Consider the following 20948-nt stretch of genomic DNA (forward strand, 5'->3'; position numbering starts at 1 on the left):
CACTCTTGGTTTCTTAGTTACGACCTGCTCTGCATCAGGTGTAATGCTAGACTGAGTGTCAGGTACACTGTCTGATTAACGTCTGTCTGGAGGTTGAACTGAAGAAAGGTCTCACACTTAAGTCATTTTTTTGTAACCTTTGAGCAACAGAAATTAACAAAAATGCCACTGGGGAAAAATATTCGCTGGTCTTCAGCCTCAGGAAGATTAGAAACTGGACACGTGACCAGGTAATCTGATTTTTTTTTCATTTTTGCTCATCTTGCCACCATTGCTAATGCATGTTTTTGTTAAATGTGTCTCCAATTTAAATGTAAGATGTGAATTTGTGTTTTTGTCCAGCTAAGGGAGACCATAGGTTAAGGCCTTGACTTGTGTCTCTGTCATGTAATCCTGCCTTGTACAGAAAGTGTTTGCTGTTGTCATGGTGCTTCAGTTGCTACTTGTAGCACCACTGAGATACCTGTCATGCAGAAAGTTTGGTCACCTGAGCATTAGAATCACCTTCCTAATACTAAAAAGAGCTCTTTCAAAATCCTATCTGTAACAAAGTTGGCCACACTGACAAATGCTCCAAACAATATTTATCCATGGCAGTTATCTATTTAAAAAACAGTGCGTGTATTTAATCAAAATGTCAAATCCTCCAGCATCCTCTCTGAACTCGGTGGTACAGTGGAGAGGACAGGAAACAGATCCAGGCCAGGATGTCGGGTTGAGAAAACCGATGATTTCTCAGTACCAAGACGAGTGGGTGTCAATGAGGATAAAAAAGAGCAGCCTGAATGGTTGGTGCGAGAGCTGCTGAAACAGAACAGGCGGCGACACTCTGTTACACTTGGAGACACAGCTCAATCCATGAGTCAACAACACCACAATATTGATTCAACTGGCAGTCTCAAGGTACAGTTTCCAGAGAATTCATAAGAGGAGTGAATAAATGTCAGCCACTCTTATCTCTCCAGAAAAATGGCCTAGATGACTTACAGTCATAGATTTTTTTTTTTTTGGCCTGAAGATGTCACTAGAGTGCTACAGTGCTAAACTTGCCACTTTAGGGACTCTCTCCAAAGTGCTTAAGCTGAACTATAGCTGAGGCATATCTCACCAGTAGCAAAATGAATGTGAGGTGGTGCCAAAAATGCCATTTTAAATCAAGTTGATGATCAATTTACTTGCAGCCTGACAGCGAATTGGGCAGGACAATCTATCCTGGAGCCCGGGGATGGCCGTGTTTCAGGCCAGAGTAAAACAAACATATTTGCTGTGCCAGCTACTTAAAAGGTCTCCAGTAGATTCAAGCTCTCAAGCTGACTGGAATGACGGAGTGATGTAGGAGTCTGGTGCAAATGCAAGTTTGGGTTTTAGTTGCATATGTCAGTCACACTCTCCTGCTTAATGTAATGAGCAATGTGCCACAACAGATTAGGCAGAACAGGCTCAGGAGTTCAAAGTTATGCATCTCTAATAAAGGGATTCGGAAAGCAGTTGAAGTAATGTGAAACACTTTCAGTACTTCCATCACTCTGACTGATTAAACAATTATCTCCCCAATTCAGAGGATACTGTGGGGAAACCTCAGCTCCAGTTACATCCTTGAGGAATTAGGCTGTTTATCCCTGTTATTTATTAATGATAGATCAAAGGGAGTCATGGATCAAGGACCAGTTGCTAGGAAACCGTGGGAAAATTGAAGAAAGGCCATTAACACAGAGAGCGTGGCCTGCCATCTGGCCTTGTGTAGCATCTCAGAGACGTGACATTGCCGGTGGCGCTTGTGATGGCCACTACAAATAATACTCAAGGGTGGAGCCGTCATCTTGTGTGTTAATGATGATGCACTAAAAATACGCTGTCGACATCTCCTCGCTAACCCTGATTCATATTTTTAGCACTCAGACTTTGTGAACTGCCTGGTGAGTAGATTTGAGTGGACTGAAATATGGGAGGAGCATTTTTAATTTTCAATCAAGCTTGATTACTGGTTTGATTACTGGTTTGAAATGATTCATAATCCTCCTGCATGATAGTAATTGTTACCGTTTCCCCTCTTCCCTGTAAGATTGATGAGAAGATATCACTTGAAAACCTCCAGCAACTGAAACTAGCATTTGAGGTACAGTGTGAACTGCTTCTTTTGAAGACAAACTGACAGCTCAGTTGTTCATTTCTGAGATCTTACTGTATGTTTCTTTATAAAGGAATTTGAAACAGGGGGCTTGAGATGCATTGATGTGAACAATTTTGGACGTATAGTGAAGAAGTGTTTGGGTTTGCCTAACACAGTAAGACAGCATGACTTTTCTCTTCATATCTTTCTCTCAGATTGTCTGATTATCCATGTGTTTTGTGACTCACTTTTTTCTTTTTGCAAATAAGGACAAGCCTTTTCAAATACCAGATTAGTTTAGAGAAATTGTCATTGTTTTTTATTCTTTTGTTATTTGAATTTCACAGAGCAATGCTGAGATTCGAAGGTTGTTTAAGAAGATTGATTATTCAGGCCAAGGAAAAATTTCATGGGTGAGATGAAATTCATATTTCTTATGAAGCATACAGGCTTTCAGTGCAAGAGTATCACCTTAGTTGTAGCACTTTCACATGCACGCTAACGCCATCCATCCATTGTCTATACACCACTTAATCCTCATTAGGGTTGCGGGGGGGCTGGAGTCTATCCCAGCTGACTTGGGCGAAGGCAGGGGACACTCTGGACAGATCGTCAGTCTGTCCCAAGGCTACATATACAGACAAACAATCACACTCGCACTCACACCTATGGACAATTTAGAATAATCAATTAACCTCAGCATATTTTTGGACTGTGGGAGGAAGCTGGAGTACCTGGAGAAAACCCACGCATGCACAGGGAGAACATGCAAACTCCATGCAGAAAGATCCCAGGAAAGCCGAGACACGAACCAGGGATCGCTTTGCTGCAAGGCGAAAGTGCTAACCACTACACCACTGTGCAGCCCACGCTAACACCAGAAATCTGCAATTAAAAAAAGCTAGGCCACCATGAAATGCAATAAGGTTATTTTAGTAACAGTAATTCAGCCAGGATTTGTGTAGAAAGTGTTACTGGAACTGACCCGAACACAGTCATTTGGGCTTTTTCAGCCTTTCCAGTGCCAAGTTGACTGTACACTAACACATTTGTCTTGTGCTGACTCAAAGGCAAAGTAATAGCTTACACTGGTAAATTTAATTTTGTAACATACTCCATGCATTTTTCTCTTTGGCTGGTCATCTTTTTTAAAGGCTCTATGGTTTGTAAAACTGAAAAATTTGTCCTAGTGTAGTCGTTTGTACACTTGCATTCTAATAGACGCCTGGTTTCACCTTGGAGGATGATTTGTTTTGGATAGAGAGCATGAACGTGACCATTTTCTACCACACTTTAATGTGATGCAGGGTGAGTTCTGCACGCACATGCTGCAGGAGTATAAAGAAAAGGAGGAAACGGCAAGACGCAGCAAGCAGGTGGCCTTCATTTTACCAGCCACCATGAATGCCTCCGGTCACGGCATCTCTATCGTCAACATCCACTCAACCAGTGATGGCACTGTGGTAACAGTGCGGGAGGATGGGTTTGTTTCCCTCTGCAGCCCTGAGCTTAAACCCCAGAAGACAAAACACATGTTTGTATGTTTTCACTTGTGCACATTTAACTGAAAACTTTCGCAGCCAGTTTCCCAGACATGGATTAAGCTTATTCCTGGACTAAAAGGAGAAACTCAATGAAGATCTCCATTGAAAAGGGATTTCAGTCTACAGGACTAATCCATGTCTGAGAAACTGAGCGTTGGTGTTAAGGATAATATATATTTCTTAGTGTCAATCCTTCCCAAGAGGAGACCAAAACAAGCATAGTGTTGTACTTTTTGATTTTCTTTCCCTGTTTGTGGCATCTTTAAAAAATGAATTACAATGTATAATAATTTAATTAATCAATAGATTGTAATTTCCTAAAAGAGGTGGGCTTTGTACTTCTGTAGAAAAGTATGCATTGAGTTGGGAAGTGCATTATTTGGAGATTATTTTTAGTGATTTGGTGCTGTTCTGAGTATTTTGCCAGCAGCAAGATGATGCATGAAGAATTGATTTAAAATAAATTAAAAGTTCTGCGTTCATCTCTATAAAGGAATAATAAGAAAAACACTCATATGCACATAAAAGTATATTGCGTTGTTCTTATTTTGTCAGACCTTACACTATATTCGATAAAATATGAAATCAACAGCACAAGTTGCAACCTCAGAAATTTGAACATGCTCCTCTGACAAACATAAAGACATCTGCACATCAATCTTTGTGAAACTGTGAGCTTCAACTCTCTGAACTTGCTCACTTCAACAGAACGAAGGACCTGCAAATAGAAAGTCAAAATGGGCGAGTGACTTTACGCTGATGGTGGAGTACAACAAGCTGATGATCACAACAGGGTAACAATAAGAAACAGTGAAATAAAATTACATAGAGGCAGCAGCATTATTTATGGAGCATATTGATTACCCTTATTAACTGCAGGTCCAACACTGTGCTAAGTTTGTTTATTGTGCATGTTTGCTTTATCTTGCAGAGACAGAGAGATCCAGCTTTATGAGCTTTCCACTTTGGAACCTTATTGTCAGATCAATGCCCTCGACACAATACCTTTGACTGTAGACTACAAGTCAGCAACCAAACTGCTTGATAGCATCATCTTTATAATGCTGTAATGTAAATGTAATTCTCAGCTTGTTAAGGTTTGTTTTTCTCCTCATAGCTACACCGGCTCTGATAAATGCTGTGTTCTGTATGGAGACACTGAAGTAAGCCCATCTGTGAAAACCTGATCCAATTATCAAACAATAATCGTACATACTGGGAAAGGTCATTTTTGTGCTTGTGTTTCAGGGATGTGTGACTATCATTTTAATATCCTCCGTTGGAGATACCCTCAGGTAATGTTGCTATTCTAAAATCCTACTACATGTAATCTTATTTTACTTGTTCAATTAGCTATCGTACAAACTGTAGGAGGCACCATAGCCAGATAGTATAAACACATTATAAAGGTGTTAGTATAATCATATCAGAAAATTTTGGACATCCTCTCCAGCAATATTCTGGCAGAAACTCAAACTAAGCGATGAGATCTTTGATTCTGTACACAGTCAGGTGTAAACTCAGCTGCGTCTGAGGGATACGTCAGATATCAGCTAATTAGATTTCAGTATTTTTTTTTGTTGCCTTCCCAGATCATATTCTTGGCTGATCAAAAAGCAGTTCATTAGTGAAAAGAAACAAGGACATTTTCTATGTTGAAAGTTTGGCATTCTCTACTAGCACCATTTTACAACAACTGCTACATCATAATCCAAATGGCCTAATTAGATGCATAATTTTACAGTGCTGGAAGTGAAAAGAAATCATTGCATTTATGCAATAACAGAACTACTTTGAATAAGATGAAGATTATCATTTCTTTTCTTGACTCCAATGTGTGGGCTCGCCTAACATAATGAAATTTTCCATGCTTTTGTATCATATAACAGACTCTTGATTATAGTATAAAAATATCAAATACTGAGCTTTGATATTAAGATATTAAGAGCAGATGAGGACATGGCATTTTTATATTCGTTCACATTTAGGCCTGGATTTTTGAACTTCTCATTTAGGTTCTTGAAGATGTTTCTCCTCTCATCCAAGAGGTTCCCTCAGTTCTAACTGACTGATGGGGAGTCTCAGCTATTTACTCTCACCACAAATCACATGGCTAATGGCCCGTTAGGGTGAAAATGGTTGTGAAACTACCAGGTGAAGGATGACTCAAAGGTTTAATGGTAGTGAAACTATCTGTATAGGGATCTCAAGACCGCATTATAAGTACCTGATAAGTGCTGTTATAGACCCTTTCTAGAAATGGCTTAGTTTAGAGATGTTTTATTTGAACATAGATATCCTTCTTCAGTCTTGTTTCAAACCATCTGTCTTCTCCATTTAGACTATGAATATTCCTGTCCTTAAAGAAGTGTCCTTTATCCTTTAGATGCAGGTGGAGTGCTGAGTCTTGTCCTGGTTCTCTTGTGCTTACTTGGGGAGCAGTTGTTTAGTTTCTCCTTTATATAGGTCTGTGCACTCCTCGCTGCATTAGGCTGCAGATACAACATTGCCCAGCTTGTATTTGGGTGTTTTATCCTCAGGGTGAACCAATTTCTGTCTCTGCTAGGTATAAAGTACAACACCTACATACTGGATGACAATGCTGTTATTGATAAAATTCAGGAGTTATTTTGATTTTAAACTGCTTTATTTCCCCAGACCGCAAAAACCTTGAGAATCCATTTGAGTCATACAGTACATATTACTTGGTCCAGTGAGTCAGTGCACAGTACCTAGCTTCAGTGACGTGTAGGTTATTGTATGACATCTGTATTGTGATGAGCACTATTCAAAGTTGATCGTTTTCTCTCTTTTCAGTCAGATGTGGCAGCTTTCAGTACGGTTGACTCATGATACAACTTTCACAGTGAGATTATGTAGTTATTTTCAGTCAGAACGCCCCCCACCCAAAAAAAGAAAAGACAGAACTGAGTCATTTCAGTACTGCCACTTCAAGTGTGCAGTGGAAAATTATACCTTTGCCTCTCATCCGTTTCCTGCCAATCACATAATTATATGTGGTATCCTAGTACATATGTGAGGCTGCAACTCAGAATAGGTGAGGTTTCACTTTTCCTGACTGTATATCTCCACTTCTCTATTTACAGATTATGGAATAAACTACCAAAGATTGAAAATATACCAACCATAGCAATAGATATTGCAGTACTGTCTCCAAATGTGACATTTGTCAGATGGAAGGTCCATCATGACTGGGTGACACAGGTGACATTTTGCTTTTATTCTTTATATAAACTTCCCTTACAAAGAAATATTTTTACGTTCCGTCATGGGAAAACTTACAAGTCTGCAGAAGTTGCATAACAATTAGTATTGCTCAATTAATGTGATACTTTAACTGCATTATGTATAAATGATATCCTGACACACAAACTCTTTCCTCTAAATTTAGGCAAAATATTTTCCCAGTTTTCAGGCTGTTGTCTCCTCATCAAATGAAGAATCTTCTTCTCTTGTTATCGGTAATTACTATTTAGCTTGTTTCTGTGGCTTTTTGGCATGTGTTCAGCACAATAACAAACATTCCAAGGTGCTTGTTATTGTCATTTGGACTTAAAATACAGAGCTGCCCGTCACCTACACACACATGGTCTTTTGTAACAGAGGTGAAAAAATATGAAATCCCTTTATTCTACAGTGTGCAGTAATTAAAGTCTGTGTTGAACATTAGGCTGCTTGGTTGGAGAGCTATGAGGAATGACTCATGATGACTCATCTATCACAAATTCACCAATCAATGCCAGCGTGTGTGTGCGTGATCACCCTGTATGTGGGCATGTCCACTTGCCAGCTCGGTCATTTATTCACTTAATGACTTACCCTTGCTTCGAAAAACATGTTTTGATCGATGCTTGTACACACAGCCTGGTAATAAAATGCTTTCCGTATTTTTATTCCCCCTTCTTGAGGCTGCATACTGCCTTTAACTGATGCTGAGCAGGAACTGAATGAGATCAGGGAAGCCTGCTATGAGGGTAAAACCAAGAACATCCAACTGTGCTGGACTCCACAGGTGCGGGCATCTTGTGATCAGACCGTCTTCAGCATCTACAAAGGTGTCAAGACCTTTGACCTTTGTCAAAAGCACAGTTTGCTGGCCACTGGAGGCATGGACAGACTTATACGCTTGTGGAACCCGCATTTTTCTGGGTAAGGAACCAGCATTCAATGTGTATTCTTTGAGACAAGTATTGTTGAATAAACACCATCTCTCCTGATTCTGTTTTTCTTTCTAGGAAACCAACCGGTGTTTTAAAAGGCCACTCTGCTCCCATCATCTTCCTCTGCATCTCCTCGGAGGACAGTCAGATCTTCTCTGTCTCCAACGACAACACTGTTAAAGTGATTTGTGGCTCATTTTTATGCCCCAAATGTTCCAGTATTCATATAATTTTATATGCATTAACCACCATGGGTATTTCTCTTGTAGTGATGGAATGTAATTAATTACTTTTCATCTTGGCTAAGTACTTTGCTCCAGTAACATTTGACTTTCCTTGGGGTTTTCTGTGTTTTTTAATACCGCTCTTGCCTATTGCACCACATTTCAGAAGAGTTTTTTTTTTTTTTTGTCGACTACATTTATGTCACTGTTATATTACAAATGCACTACAAGATGCATAATTCCAGATTAAATTCCACACATTAATATTAACAATGATCTAGTAGTATAATGTAGCATACTCCCACTTTCCATGATGCACATTTTTAATCTTCATAGCTGCAGTAAATATGATGGCTAATACAGTTCTTTAATGCATTTTATTGCTTTTACATGAAATAATCTGTAGTGTGATGTTGCTACTTTTACAAAAGTAAATGATGTGAATATTTTTTTCCACTGTTCTCGTTTCAGATTTGGCACATTGAGGATCAGTGTTGTCTGTTTACAGCAGACCCTAAAGAGAGCGGGATCCACGGTGATATATCCGCATGCTCCTATTCCCCTGCTGTGAAATGTCTTTACGTTGCCGCAGACTGTTTGGCGATGCTCTCCCTGAAGCTAAGGTTGGCTGTCACAGCTTTGTGCTCTCTTCTTCTTCATAGTTTCCAATATGCACTGGAGATATATTTTTTAAAAACATTCCTCACATGAGCTAATTTAAAGGTGATGGTCTGAGAAATTCTAAAAGAAAAATGATCACGATGACGATTTTGAAGATTTCCTGCAACCCACTTTAACTCGACAGATTTCTGGATTTATTTTCAGCGGTTATGACTGCAGCTGCCTAATATTAGTCTCACTGTTATTTATTTGATCATCTTTTTCCTCTGTCAGGCCGCGGCTTCACAGTCATCTGATGGCCTCACATAATGAGCCTGTAATGTGTTGTGGCTTCAGTGAGGAGTTTCGTCAAGTTGTCAGCTGCACTGAGGGATCTGTGAGTAAATTAGCGCTTTGTAGTTTGAAAATTACTCTGAAAGTTAATTCCAACTGTGTTAAAAAAGGTGCATGACTATTAGAATTTATGCTACATACCAACTGTACAACTAAGTCAAGATGTTTCTGATATTAGGTGGTTAAAGTCTGGGATTTTGACAGTGGACATCAGGTTTTTGAATTTGGTGGAACACATGACCTGTCTTCCATTACATGCATGACCTTTGACCTCAAAGGTAGAAGGTACTGAACATGAAGTAATTTCACTTTTCATTTAACATATTCAACTTCATCACATTACAATATTTTCTTGTGTCTGCAGACTCATCACAGGTGGAACAGATGGATGTTTAAAGATCTGGAACTTTAATAATGGCCAGTGCCTTAAGACGCTAAAGAAGGGTGTGTAGTGCAATTTTTTATTGCTTTCTTAGAATAAAAAGTTTGAAATACTTGAGCTACTGTGAAAATTAACTTTCCGTCTTTGCCGTAGACAGTGAATGTCATGAGGTGTGCGACTGTATCTTCCTCAAAGTTCACAGAAAATCGTGAGTAATGATGTGATATTTGGCAAGTGTTCTTGGCTCCATATAAATTTGAATCCGTTCTGAGCTTGTGCAATTTATGTGCACAGCTATGTGATGTCTGTCGGAAGAGCCCGGAGGATTGACATTTACTTGGTGAGTACAAAAGAAAAGATGTAATTCGAGGTATTGTCAGTTGCTTTTCAGAAAATCCCTTTCCAATTATTTCTCCCATTCCTCCATCCTTCCATCATATCACATTCCATTTGCATTTGTTTACATTGCCATTTCCAGCTGAACTCCATTCTGAAATAGAAGGGAAAAAAAAGACTGACGTGTCTGTTTTGAATTCCATTATGAAAGCAATGAAATTGAGAAAGAGGTGTGCATGTTATCTTTACTCCATGGTGTGTGGAAGAGTGACATTTCTTTTCATTTTTAGATTTTGTTCTGATATGATGCTTCCAAATATGATAAATGTATCATTATTGATATATAAAATGTCTCCTTGTCGCTGACTGGTCATCTGTATTTTGTCAGGACATACCTGAGGACTCTCATCATGTCCAGAAGCCGCAGCCTTCATGGCAGGATGATCTGGTGATTATGAACAAAATCAGTTTTCAATTTGCTGTTTTAGAGTTTGTTTTCCCTGTCACATTTATTTCATAAAGATTTGATGACAGCTGGAGAAACACAGCATGGATTCAGTGGTTACTCTACTTCTGAAAAGCACAGATTTCCTTGCTGAAAGTGACACAGTGGGTCTTTCTCCTAGGAACTCAACGGGTGATCAGAAACACATCAGTCAAATGCACATTGCAACTGACTCTGCAGCTACATTACCACTTTATTAATGGCAAAAGCAGGTTTTTTTTTTAGAACATCATTGTTGTTTATTAAATAACTTGGCTTTTGTATGGACCCAGTAATATGAATTGTATGATAATATAATAACAGTCCCATACGGGGCTGTTCTCCAGACTGAGAAGTTTTACTTTCAATGCTTTAAGAACATTTTGCTGTGCTTCTCTGTGTAATTTTAAATCCATGGCTTTTACATGTGATGGAGATTTTTTACAGTGAGCCATTGCTACTTCTCCTTCAGTAAAGGAGCTAAATACTCTCACCTCTTGTGTTTTTAAAGAAGTTAAAAGGAAGTCTCAGATGCATATTAGCCTGTGTCGGAAGTTTATGTATCAACTTATGTCTATCTGTGTAAGCAGATTGCAATATCCAGTATTGTGGTGCATTTGTTCGTTGCTCCATATAGCTGGGAGCTGCACTACTTGTTATCCACTCTTTGCCTCAGTCACTGTTGCACCTAAAAGGCTGTGAAGACAAAGCTTCCCTGCTGGTTCTGTGTTCATATTACACACACACACGCATAGACGACATTGTGGTTTAAAAGGGTCTAAAGAATCATTTTTGCTGACTGGCTGGAATGTTCAGAGGGAGATGGCTAACAAAGTCTCCCTGATCTCTGCCCTACTGTGCAGCATCGCCTGCAGAAAAATTTTAACTCAAGCAGTGTGATACACCATCTTCTTTCTCTCCCTTTTTATTTCCTTTTCTTCGCTGTTGAATTTTTCTTAGTCCTGAGTATTCATATTTGTAAATGTTCTTTATTTCCTTCCATAAATGTCCACTGATAAAAGCATGAATTCATTTATTTAGTGAAGAATACACTTCAGTGTCAATGCCCTCATAGCACTTCTTTGTGTCAATGTCCCAGAGCAGCCAACCAGTCGTACTGAAATGGGAGGATAGTTTTATCTCTGATTCAGTCCAAAACATTTGTGCACTCCAGCCTCACTGTCTCATAGGGTTATTTCAGTAGTAGTGTAGTTTTTGCACCTGTTTTTGTGCAGTGGTCAGCATTGTCGCCTCACAGCAAGGAGGCTCTGGGTTTGAACCTGCTGGTCGGCTGGGACTTTTTTGTGTGAAGTTTGCATGGTCTCCCTGCATGGGTTTTCTGCAACATGCTCCAGCTTCCTGCTACAATTGAAAGGTTAGTTGGTTATTGTAAATTGGTTGTAGGTGTGAATGTGAGCATGTTTAGTTGTCTGCTGCTTTGTGATGGACTTGCTATACCTGTCCACGATGTGCCCTGCCTGTTGCAGTTTAAAAAAGTCACCGTTTTGTGATCCAAGTCATGGGACACAGCTGCTCGATATTCTCAGGTGATTTCCCTGGACTATGTTTTACATTTTGGTGGTTATCTTAAACAAAGTAAAACAAAATGCTAATTTAACCTGATTGCCAGACCTTAAGAATACAAAGGTACAATCACCAAAATGCGTTTTTTTAACACCTAGGGGTGGATCAATAAGCAGGTCTCCAATGTAAGCAGCTCTGTCAGGTTGTGTTTTGGTCCTCGGAGCCTAATGTTAACGTCAGCATGCTGACACATTCACAGAGAGTGTTTAACATGCTGATGTTCAGCAGGTGGAATAGTGACTGACTGTTTCGTTTATTGTGTCAGTATGCTGACATGTTCCAATTAGCACTGAAGATAAAGGATACCTGAGGATGATGAGTTCGCAAATATTTGGTTATGAATCCAAGCAGAGGACAAATTAAGTGGCACAAGGGGAAACTCAGCATCATCACCATGGATATCTGTATCAAATTTCATGGCAATTAGTCATATAGCTGTTAAAAGATTCTGCTTAAAAAATATTTTCTTTAGGCATTTCTGCTAAGCAGCTGTGAGCTGCAAAATAACACAAACTACTTTATAAACTCTACACATTTAATCACCATTACAGATCAAGTGAAACCTCATTATGAGGTAACATCACCAAGTGCAGTAATTAGTTTTTCTTTCTTTGAAGGTGTATCACGCTCTCAAAGCTGCATAATCGGTCGCCCAAAAACATCAGAGAATAGATTAGATTTTCCCTGTATAATGTGGTAAAGTGATCTCTGACAGCAGGACACAGTTCTCTCCACATGAGCGGCAGGAGGGAAAACTGATTCTCACTAATGCTGTATGATCCATTGGATGAGGTGACTCTCAGAGCCCTCTCAGCTCTTTCATTATGGCTGCTGGTTACACCCCCCCCCAAAGACGCCCATTAACAGAGCAGAAAGATTACATTAGAGTGGCCAAGAAGAAAAGTGACCCCTTTGATTATCTACAGAGGGCCCTCCTGAAATTGTTTTCCATTAATGGCCTCCAAGAGGAAGATCAATGGGTTGTTTTATATGTATTGCTCTCTTCCCCTTAAGCCAGTGAGCCTCGGGTTCACTGTGAATTTTTCTGTTCCTCCAGATGGTCAGTGTTGTATTGCATCTCATTAAATTTTTAAAACATGACCCAGTTCAACTGAATATTTCATTTTAGCATTAAATATAATATAAGTTCAAAAATGCCATCTGCTTTTCCTGATTTGGTTCATGGTGTATACAGTTTCCTGTTGGCAGCATCACTTCAAGCAAATCTTCTCGTTGAGTTCAGTGAGAAATAAGCACATAAAGAACAAGATGAATCACTTTGTATCAGTGTGAAGTAATGCCTGGCTTGTCTGCTTGCTCAGGGGTTTGACATCAAATCAGGTTCTAATCCATGTGTGACACACTCGGTTAGAATATTTTAAGCAAAATCAAGACTTCAGTGGAAACTGTTTGACATTCATACAAGGCTTGAAATGAGTGGAAATATTTTTCACCCAGATTCTGCACAGCTTTTTTTAATGAGACTGCTTAGCTCTTCAGATTTTTCATTTCCATTTAGTTTCTTGTTAACAGACGGTGACCTTTCAGATATTCATTTATTCTGTAAGGTGTACAACTCCTTGAAGCTGGCAAGGTTAGAGAAATAGTTTGACAATATGCTTATTCGCTCTCTTGCTGAGCTAAATGAGAAGATGTCTGAAAAGTGTTGCTGGCTTTGGATGAAGCTCTCTTTCTCCTGCAATCTGTCTTGGTACAAACATGAGCTGATCTCCTTAAAAGAAACGAAGAAACTGTTTTTCCCTCAAAGATTGCATTGACATGTGTTATTAGTACCATATGGCTTTATCTATTAGAAAATACTCTTTGCTTTTGCATAAGAGAGCTTTCCTTTCCTGTAAAAGAGATACACTTTGAAGCTTCAACAGTTACCTGAAATGCTCCAAAAAGTAAAACACTTTATCTTGTGCAAGCATAGACAGAAATTCAGCCATAATGAACTACAGTTCTTGGCATTAACAAATTCATAATACCGCTGTGCTCACAGTTATTCTCTCCTCAGAAAAATGGCCATAAGGATGACATCCTTTGCATTGCACAGTGTCCCCCATCCCTCCTGGCCACCAGCAGCTACAATGGGGAGATTATAGTGTGGAACGTGATTTCTGGACGCGTACAGTGTCGGCTCGTCAGCCCTCTCGCAGCTCAACACCAAAACGCTGACGGTAATTTTCAGAGCTTCAAAGTGAATAAAGAAAGCAATCTTGAAATCTCCTGTTTATATTAAATTTGCTCATCTCAAAACACCGCATTTATCTTACATAGCACTGGATACAAGTGTTCCCAGCATCATTTTCCTGAAGAACTTGCAGCAGCTTTCCTTGACTACAGCTCTCCTTTCATCTGGGGCCAAAGGTCAGTATTATGAATAGTGTTAATCACGGCGCATGGCTGCACTTCACAACCTTCCACACTGCCTTTCATTACAGTGTTAATTATGTATTTTCTCTTTTTAAAGGCTGTGTAAATCTCTGGAATGTGCTCTGCGGAGGAAAGTTTGTGAGCGCCTTCAAAGCGGTGAGATATTTCATTTGCCGGTTTCCCTTTTGGCAACTGAGGAATACGACTTCTCTTTCTCTTGTCTCTAAAATAGCTTAATAAAGAACAAGATAAGATGTAGTTTCTTTGCTTAGCTTCAGTTTTTTTTTAAAGAACTAGCAGGTACCTTCCTTGCAGCTATGTAATGCAAAGTAGGGAGCCTTTACTTTTGGGAGATGGGTGAGCATCAGGACGTCTTAACAGTCCTTCACAAAACTGAAATCAAACGTAAAAATCTTCTGAAGAGAAAACTCATCTTTTTACATTATATAGCGCACAAATCTAAACACTTTCCGTAATTGACATACAGAACTATCCAAAATCTACATAATAGGCTTTGCATTCACATCCCACCTGTGTTTAGTTTTGGCTCGCATACTTTCTTTTCTTCATGATTAGTTTTGATGGCTTATTGTCTGGCACATTTTGTATTCTATTATGTATATATGAGATTATATTACTGAAGTCTGTCTGCAGTGAAAGTAACATTTAGTCACCACAGGGGGGTTAGCTGTTTGGCTGTACTGTGTCATCTTGTCCCTTTTATTATGTTCATTTGAGCCATTTACAAATAATGAATATGAATAGACAGTTATATGTCTGTGTTAAAATCTTTCTTTTTTTGCGTTTGCACTTTTCAGTCTAAATTCCAACAAAAGATAACAAAAATGGCCAAAACAGACAAGGACATGCTGCTGTATGCTGCTGACAGAATTGGTTACATCTATGTTTACAGCATTGAGAAGTTTGCCCCTGAGCAAATATCACCAAGAGGTTAGCTCCATTCTTTTACTGCTTTTTTCCTTTGATTAGAAATACAGCAAAACTGTGAAGACATGCTGTTTATCAGAACATTCTGTGCCTGTTTTTTGTGTTTCTTTTTCATTTAGCTGAAAACTTCTGGCGCGCTCACACCAGCACAATTACCGGGTATGTCAAATACATAATGGTCTTCATTTTGGTCAGCCTCAAATTCATGTGATAACAATAATCAGTTAACTGTAGTCAAGCAGCAATCAGGCTTGCTGTGTCCTCGGCTTTTAGTTAGTCGCACAGTTAACATAGGTGCATGCTTAGCGGATCTAATCAGTTTGAGGTGTCAGTGGCAGCAGAAACAACACGACTTTCCTCCACTGCAGTACACAAACAAAGTGTAGAAGAGACTGCGTGTGGGAAGGTCTTAGACAGACGATCAGTGTAGGTGAGATGCTGCCCGGGGTGCCTGTGCCATCAGACGTACCAGCAGAGTGGATGATTTAGAGTGTTCTGCCAGAAATGCCTTCTCCCATTTCATCCAGTGTCTCTTTATTCTGGTCCAGCCTGCAGGTTGTTGACAATGATCAAGTGGTGCTTACTTCATCCACTGACCACACTGTGCGCCTGTGGAGTGCACAAGGAGAATTCATCGGTGGGTGTCGCTTTGCATGCGTCAGTGCCCTCATTCCATACTTTATTAATGTTCCTTCCAACAGCATTAATGTTAATTAATTCAGCGTGACTGGCACGGCTGGACTGACCCACTAGGTGGCCCTGGAGTAAAAGTGAGCTGTAGCTGTCAGCTTGAAGTACCCATCAACTGCAGTTCACACTGCAAAGTACATGGCAGATCAATTATATTTTGCCTAGAGAGGCCGTAAACAACCAGCACTCCTACACTACCTGCCGCCTGGTTTTGCTGCTGCTGCTTGTGACAGTTACTTTCTTGTTCATGATACCAAGTCATTTAGAAATATGCCTGAGAAATAAAGATACAGCTACATTTCAACACAGGTATTGCACTCAGGTAGTTATGCAGCATTTGCTTAACAGCCAAAACAGTTTGGTTACTTTTATAATTTTCCTCAGTGCATCTTTCTAAAGAAAAAAAAGCACGTTTAAACATACAGTGAACTTGGGGATATTAGGAGCTGGAGCCCTTGAAGGAACTTCAAGGTTTGACGGTAAGTACCAACTGCGAACACATAGTCCCGAACATGACCCCCTGTAAAATCACAATCTGATGTTTTTAAATTCTGGTGATTGTACAGAGTAAGCAAACAAGATCCTACATGCAAATCTGTGAGCTTTAGAGGTGCTGGTACATGAATTTAGTTGACTTTGGAGAGAGCATGGGTGGCTGATTCTTAGTAGTGTTTTTCTAAATGCTTCCAAACACATAAGGACATGGTATGATCCCACTTTGAGTTATGAACGTTATGTCTTGTACAAGATTACTGGCAGAAAGTTGATGTATTTTAATTTTTGTATAACATAATTTTTATTTGCAAAGATTTCTGATCATTTTTTTCTGTGAATGACCTTCAGTTTTGCCTATTGACAGAAATAAAAGTAAAATCATGCATTTGAAAAATATAACTGAGTTATACAACTTGAAAAAAGATTAAATTTTTCTTTGGGACTTTTGGAGGTGTGCTGCACAGTTGGGCACCGCTGCAGAGAAATGATTTCCAATGGATTCAGACACTGTGACATTTTAAGAAGCCACAGTTTTGACTGTGTCACATTCATTCAGCGCCATGCCGGGAAACTGGCACAATATTAAAATCGAGAATTTTGGTCTCCATCCACAGGGACCTTTGGGCAGCCTGAGAGCTGGAATGTCCACATCTCCTCATCCTGGATGCATCCTGGTGTCCCCTTTGAGGTTCTGATTGATCCTCTGAGTATGCCAGATAATGAAATTCTGAATGCAAAATCATGTCATTCGGATGCCAGGACTCCTGTCAGGGATGAGGCTGATAGAGGGGAAGTAAAGGTGAGCTGCATTATTTTCCAAATGATTATCTGAGGTGTCTAAGATGTGCTCTGCTCTCAGTCTCCTCTCCCTCCCTATGTTAAACTGAACTGAACTTCCTCCAACACCCATCAATGACACAGACACCGAGAAACATTAAAAAGCATATTTTTATCCCAGAGGAAAATGAGAATAGGTGAGGCAGGGTTATAACCATTTCAACAGCAACGACTACTGTACATATGCAATGCAAGTCTTACACTAGCTTAAAAAGGAACAGATTTATATTTAGAGTGTGTCTTCTTTTGCATTTCAGACTCTGTGATGAAATTGTCAGGCATACTAACAAGCTATATCGAACCACTGTCCTGTGGAAGGAGTTTGATACTGTGGAGCCACCAAACACCAGCAAACCACCTGACCTCTCCCTCGCTGGCATCGATCCTTTCACAAGCAGCACTGAGGAACTGGAAGGAACTGAATAAGACCAAACTGTATTGATCACAGTTGGAAAACTGGGTCATTGCAGCATCCAATACATTGCCAAGACAGCGAAAAGAAAAATAAAATAGAATGAAATAATAGGGAGAATTAAGGCTATATGTAACCATACACAGCTTTTCAACAACAATACCAGTGAAATAAAACTATGGATGAGTGAAAGCGTTAAAACAGAAAACTTTACAATTACTAAATTGATTTCATTAATCCAACAAACACTAAACAAATGCTTCCAAGCTGGTTTTTATTTTATTATTTATTTATTTATTTGGACGGGGCAGTCCATATTATTGTACGTAATATCTCATAAGGTTGCAGTAAATACGCCAGAGTTAGCACAAGGCTAATTTCCATACGTCCCAACCACAAAAGAGAAACTTACAGGATTACAGAGGTACAAAAACAATATAGCAAAACAAAGACAATGATGATGAATTAATTCTGGCTGGGTTAAACCTACCCTAAAGTGCTATTATTTTAGTAAAGTGCTTTCTAGGCAGAGCTTGTCATAAAGTGCTTATAGTTAAAGTGCATGTTTTTAAAGGAGATCAAGAAATCTGCTGTTCCTCAAAATTCAGATTGCTCTCATTTCTAGTATTAGCACTGACATGAAGCAAAGTGTTGTGAAATTATCATTGCACTTGAGCAACAGCTTTGAAGTTTATGACTTCAGACTGCTGAGAGGAGCACATTTTAGTCTGTGACTTCAGAGAACCAGTTTGCTTACTGACTTTCTACAAAAACACACAATGTGGAAAGAAATATAGAGAAACTACTCAAATATATTCTGTATTATAATCTGGGTAAATATTTAAACTAAGTGTGCAGGTATGTTTAAAGATACTGCATTTCACATCTTTAAAAAAAAGTAGGTATAATCAACATGACTCTGCCGTTTACAACATCTTTTAGGTTTACATTCATTTTTTGGTCCATGTTTGCTGTGTGCAATGTTATTTTACATCGCTGCTATCCATAGTGGCAAAAATAGGATCAGTTATTGAAGGTTTAAATGTGAGATAGCCCTGTTAAAAAAATTCATTCATTTTCTTCTTCTTCTTCTTGAGGAAATAACATTATTGAAGATATGACAGAATCTGAGGAAAAATATGGTTCCAGTGATAGTGGCTATAATTTGCATAATACATTTTTTAATCTGATCCAGATGTAATGTATTATACTTGTAATAAATGCATTATTCATGGTCTTGCGAAGGTGCTCTGGCATACATTGTATTATTAACAAAATCCTGCATACTTTCAAATTTGTCAGCCTGATAATTTATTAACAATACAACGCAGTTCAATATGAGACAATATAATATCAATATGATAGTGAGGTTTGCCACTGATCAGACGCAGCATTAAAATCACTAACAGTGACTTTGATCATACTATTTCAATGCAGTGTCCCTCTGGGAAACCTTGGCATTTATGTGGATGTTACGTTTGACACATACCACCCACCTAAACATTGCTCCAGACAGCACCCAAAGGATTTGTTGCAAAAGTTCCGGTTCCAGACACCAGAGGATACCCCCAGAGGTCCTATGTCCATGCTCCATCAGGTCAGAGCTGTTTTAGTGGCGCTAGAGGACCTACAAAATATTAGGCAGGTGGTTTCAATGACAAGGAATACAGACTTTTATCATAACTAATATGAACAATAATATTTAATACGTGTAACTACGGGTGAATATGAGTCTTACAGTTGTGCATTTTAGGTATGAGTAAGGGAGAAAGTGAGACGTATCAGTGCAGACACAGTCCTGTTTACAAAAGCAAAATAAAGTGTGACATATAAAAAAAAAATGAGGGAATGAGGTGTACTGTATAGTATGTGCATGAAATTGCATATTTCACAGTCCGTCAAGTAAATTGTCAACCCGGTGTTCATTTTTTGTTAGGCCACCATTTAATGAAACAATATCCATGGAGATTCTGAAAATCTGCAATTCATCATCCTTTGTGCAACCTTCCCCTGACACACACACACACACGCACGCACGCACGCACACACACACACACACACACACACACACACGCACGCACGCACGCACGCACGCACGCACACACACACACACACACACACACACACACACACACACAGCCAAGTTTCCGTGACCTCAGAGGACATTACATTGTCTTGCACTCATTTCATTGCTCTAACCTCAACCGTAACTACTATTTGACTAACCCTGACCCTAAATCCTATTGTCACCTTAAAATCTAATGGTTTACAATAATAGGTCCCCATATGGAAGACATTCCCTCACAATGTAACTGTGTAAACATATTTATGTACCCACGATGTCAGTAACACTCGCCCACACACACCTGAACACTCCCCGTCCTGCTCTTACTGGGAAAACATGAGGGTGTGCAATTTAATGTTGACAAATAATAATTACAAGAGTAAGCCAGGGGAGGTTATACACATCACTTTTTTTGATTACATTAACTATGAGCACTTGGCCCTGCCCTAAAGGCTAATTACCCACATACATTCAGAGCAGTGGGAGACGTGAATTATTCAGAAATGCTGAGTAAATGCAAGCACCCACAGAGCGGAGGAGAGGAAAGTGATTTTGAAACTGGAAGACAGAAATATACCCAATTCTATGTCACAGCTATCTACAAATCCATGTATTGTTTAAAAAGTGTAACATTCAAGTTATTTGAGGGTATTAAAATATGCTGTTGATTTCAAAGTTGTCATCATCAGTATTTAAGGACATGTTCTGTAAAGCTCAAACAATTCACTGGCAGTGAACTGCAGTCAGTTTGCTTCTTGAGTCATGAACCAGACAATCTGACTGTGTCTCTGTAAAATCAACTCACTGTCACTGTCCACGGATTTGCTCTTTCATTTACTGTCACTGGAGAAAAAATCCAGTATGACGCTTTCTTGATTTTCTTGTTTCTAGCTGCACTGATTGAGTCACAAATCTGGACTGAGCTGTCGAAGTGCATCTGAACGAACACTGCCTTCGCTGGAAGTTGAAATTGCTGATTCTACGATTACATTTCAAGGAAAAATAGTTTTACAGCAGCGAAAGTGATACATTCATGTTGTCAAAAGATGCCATTTGTGGAGCTATAGACCACTCTGAGATTTTCATTCTTTATTTAAACTTTTAGCAGTTTAGCATGACATTATTTTTTAAAATAAATTTATGTAGGTGAAGTCTCCTTGCTTTTATGGTTGCAAATAATTTAACAGCAAAACACAATGCCAAATAAAGTGATTATGATGTGCATATGACAGCATGCATGATTTATTGTCTCCTCTATCATTTAAAAGCAAACACAAGCCGCTGTTGCTGAGACACTAAGATTCATCTGTGCAGGATCATTAG

The 20948-nt window shown here is 39.2% G+C and overlaps 1 protein-coding gene across 1 annotated transcript; it reads left to right on the forward strand.

Annotated features, from left to right (window-relative positions):
- Positions 1-47: 47 nt before the first annotated feature.
- Positions 48-19597, forward strand: wdr95 (WD40 repeat domain 95). The gene is made up of 29 exons (XM_055012149.1): positions 48-230; positions 651-903; positions 2063-2116; positions 2202-2285; positions 2458-2523; positions 3418-3648; positions 4363-4448; positions 4586-4678; positions 4772-4817; positions 4903-4949; positions 6762-6879; positions 7067-7136; positions 7584-7824; positions 7911-8016; positions 8531-8682; positions 8954-9056; positions 9192-9298; positions 9378-9457; positions 9549-9603; positions 9690-9735; positions 10120-10179; positions 13820-13982; positions 14083-14172; positions 14276-14334; positions 14997-15129; positions 15246-15285; positions 15675-15763; positions 16926-17110; positions 17406-19597. Exons 1-29 carry the CDS (start codon positions 163-165, stop codon positions 17412-17414), a joined length of 2934 nt encoding a protein of 977 aa, XP_054868124.1. The 5' UTR covers positions 48-162; the 3' UTR covers positions 17415-19597.
- Positions 19598-20948: the final 1351 nt, after the last annotated feature.

Source organism: Amphiprion ocellaris, chromosome 7, assembly GCF_022539595.1.
Source record: "Amphiprion ocellaris isolate individual 3 ecotype Okinawa chromosome 7, ASM2253959v1, whole genome shotgun sequence".
Classification (NCBI taxonomy): domain Eukaryota; kingdom Metazoa; phylum Chordata; class Actinopteri; family Pomacentridae; genus Amphiprion; species Amphiprion ocellaris.

Bases quoted from the DNA above. Each gene is read 5' to 3' on its own strand.
- wdr95 (XM_055012149.1), top strand. From the start codon at position 163: ATGCCACTGGGGAAAAATATTCGCTGGTCTTCAGCCTCAGGAAGATTA. The intron at 7,825-7,910 runs GTAAGGAACCAG...TTTTCTTTCTAG, and splicing joins TGGAACCCGCATTTTTCTGG to GAAACCAACCGGTGTTTTAA. The intron at 14,173-14,275 runs GTCAGTATTATG...CTCTTTTTAAAG, and splicing joins CCTTTCATCTGGGGCCAAAG to GCTGTGTAAATCTCTGGAAT.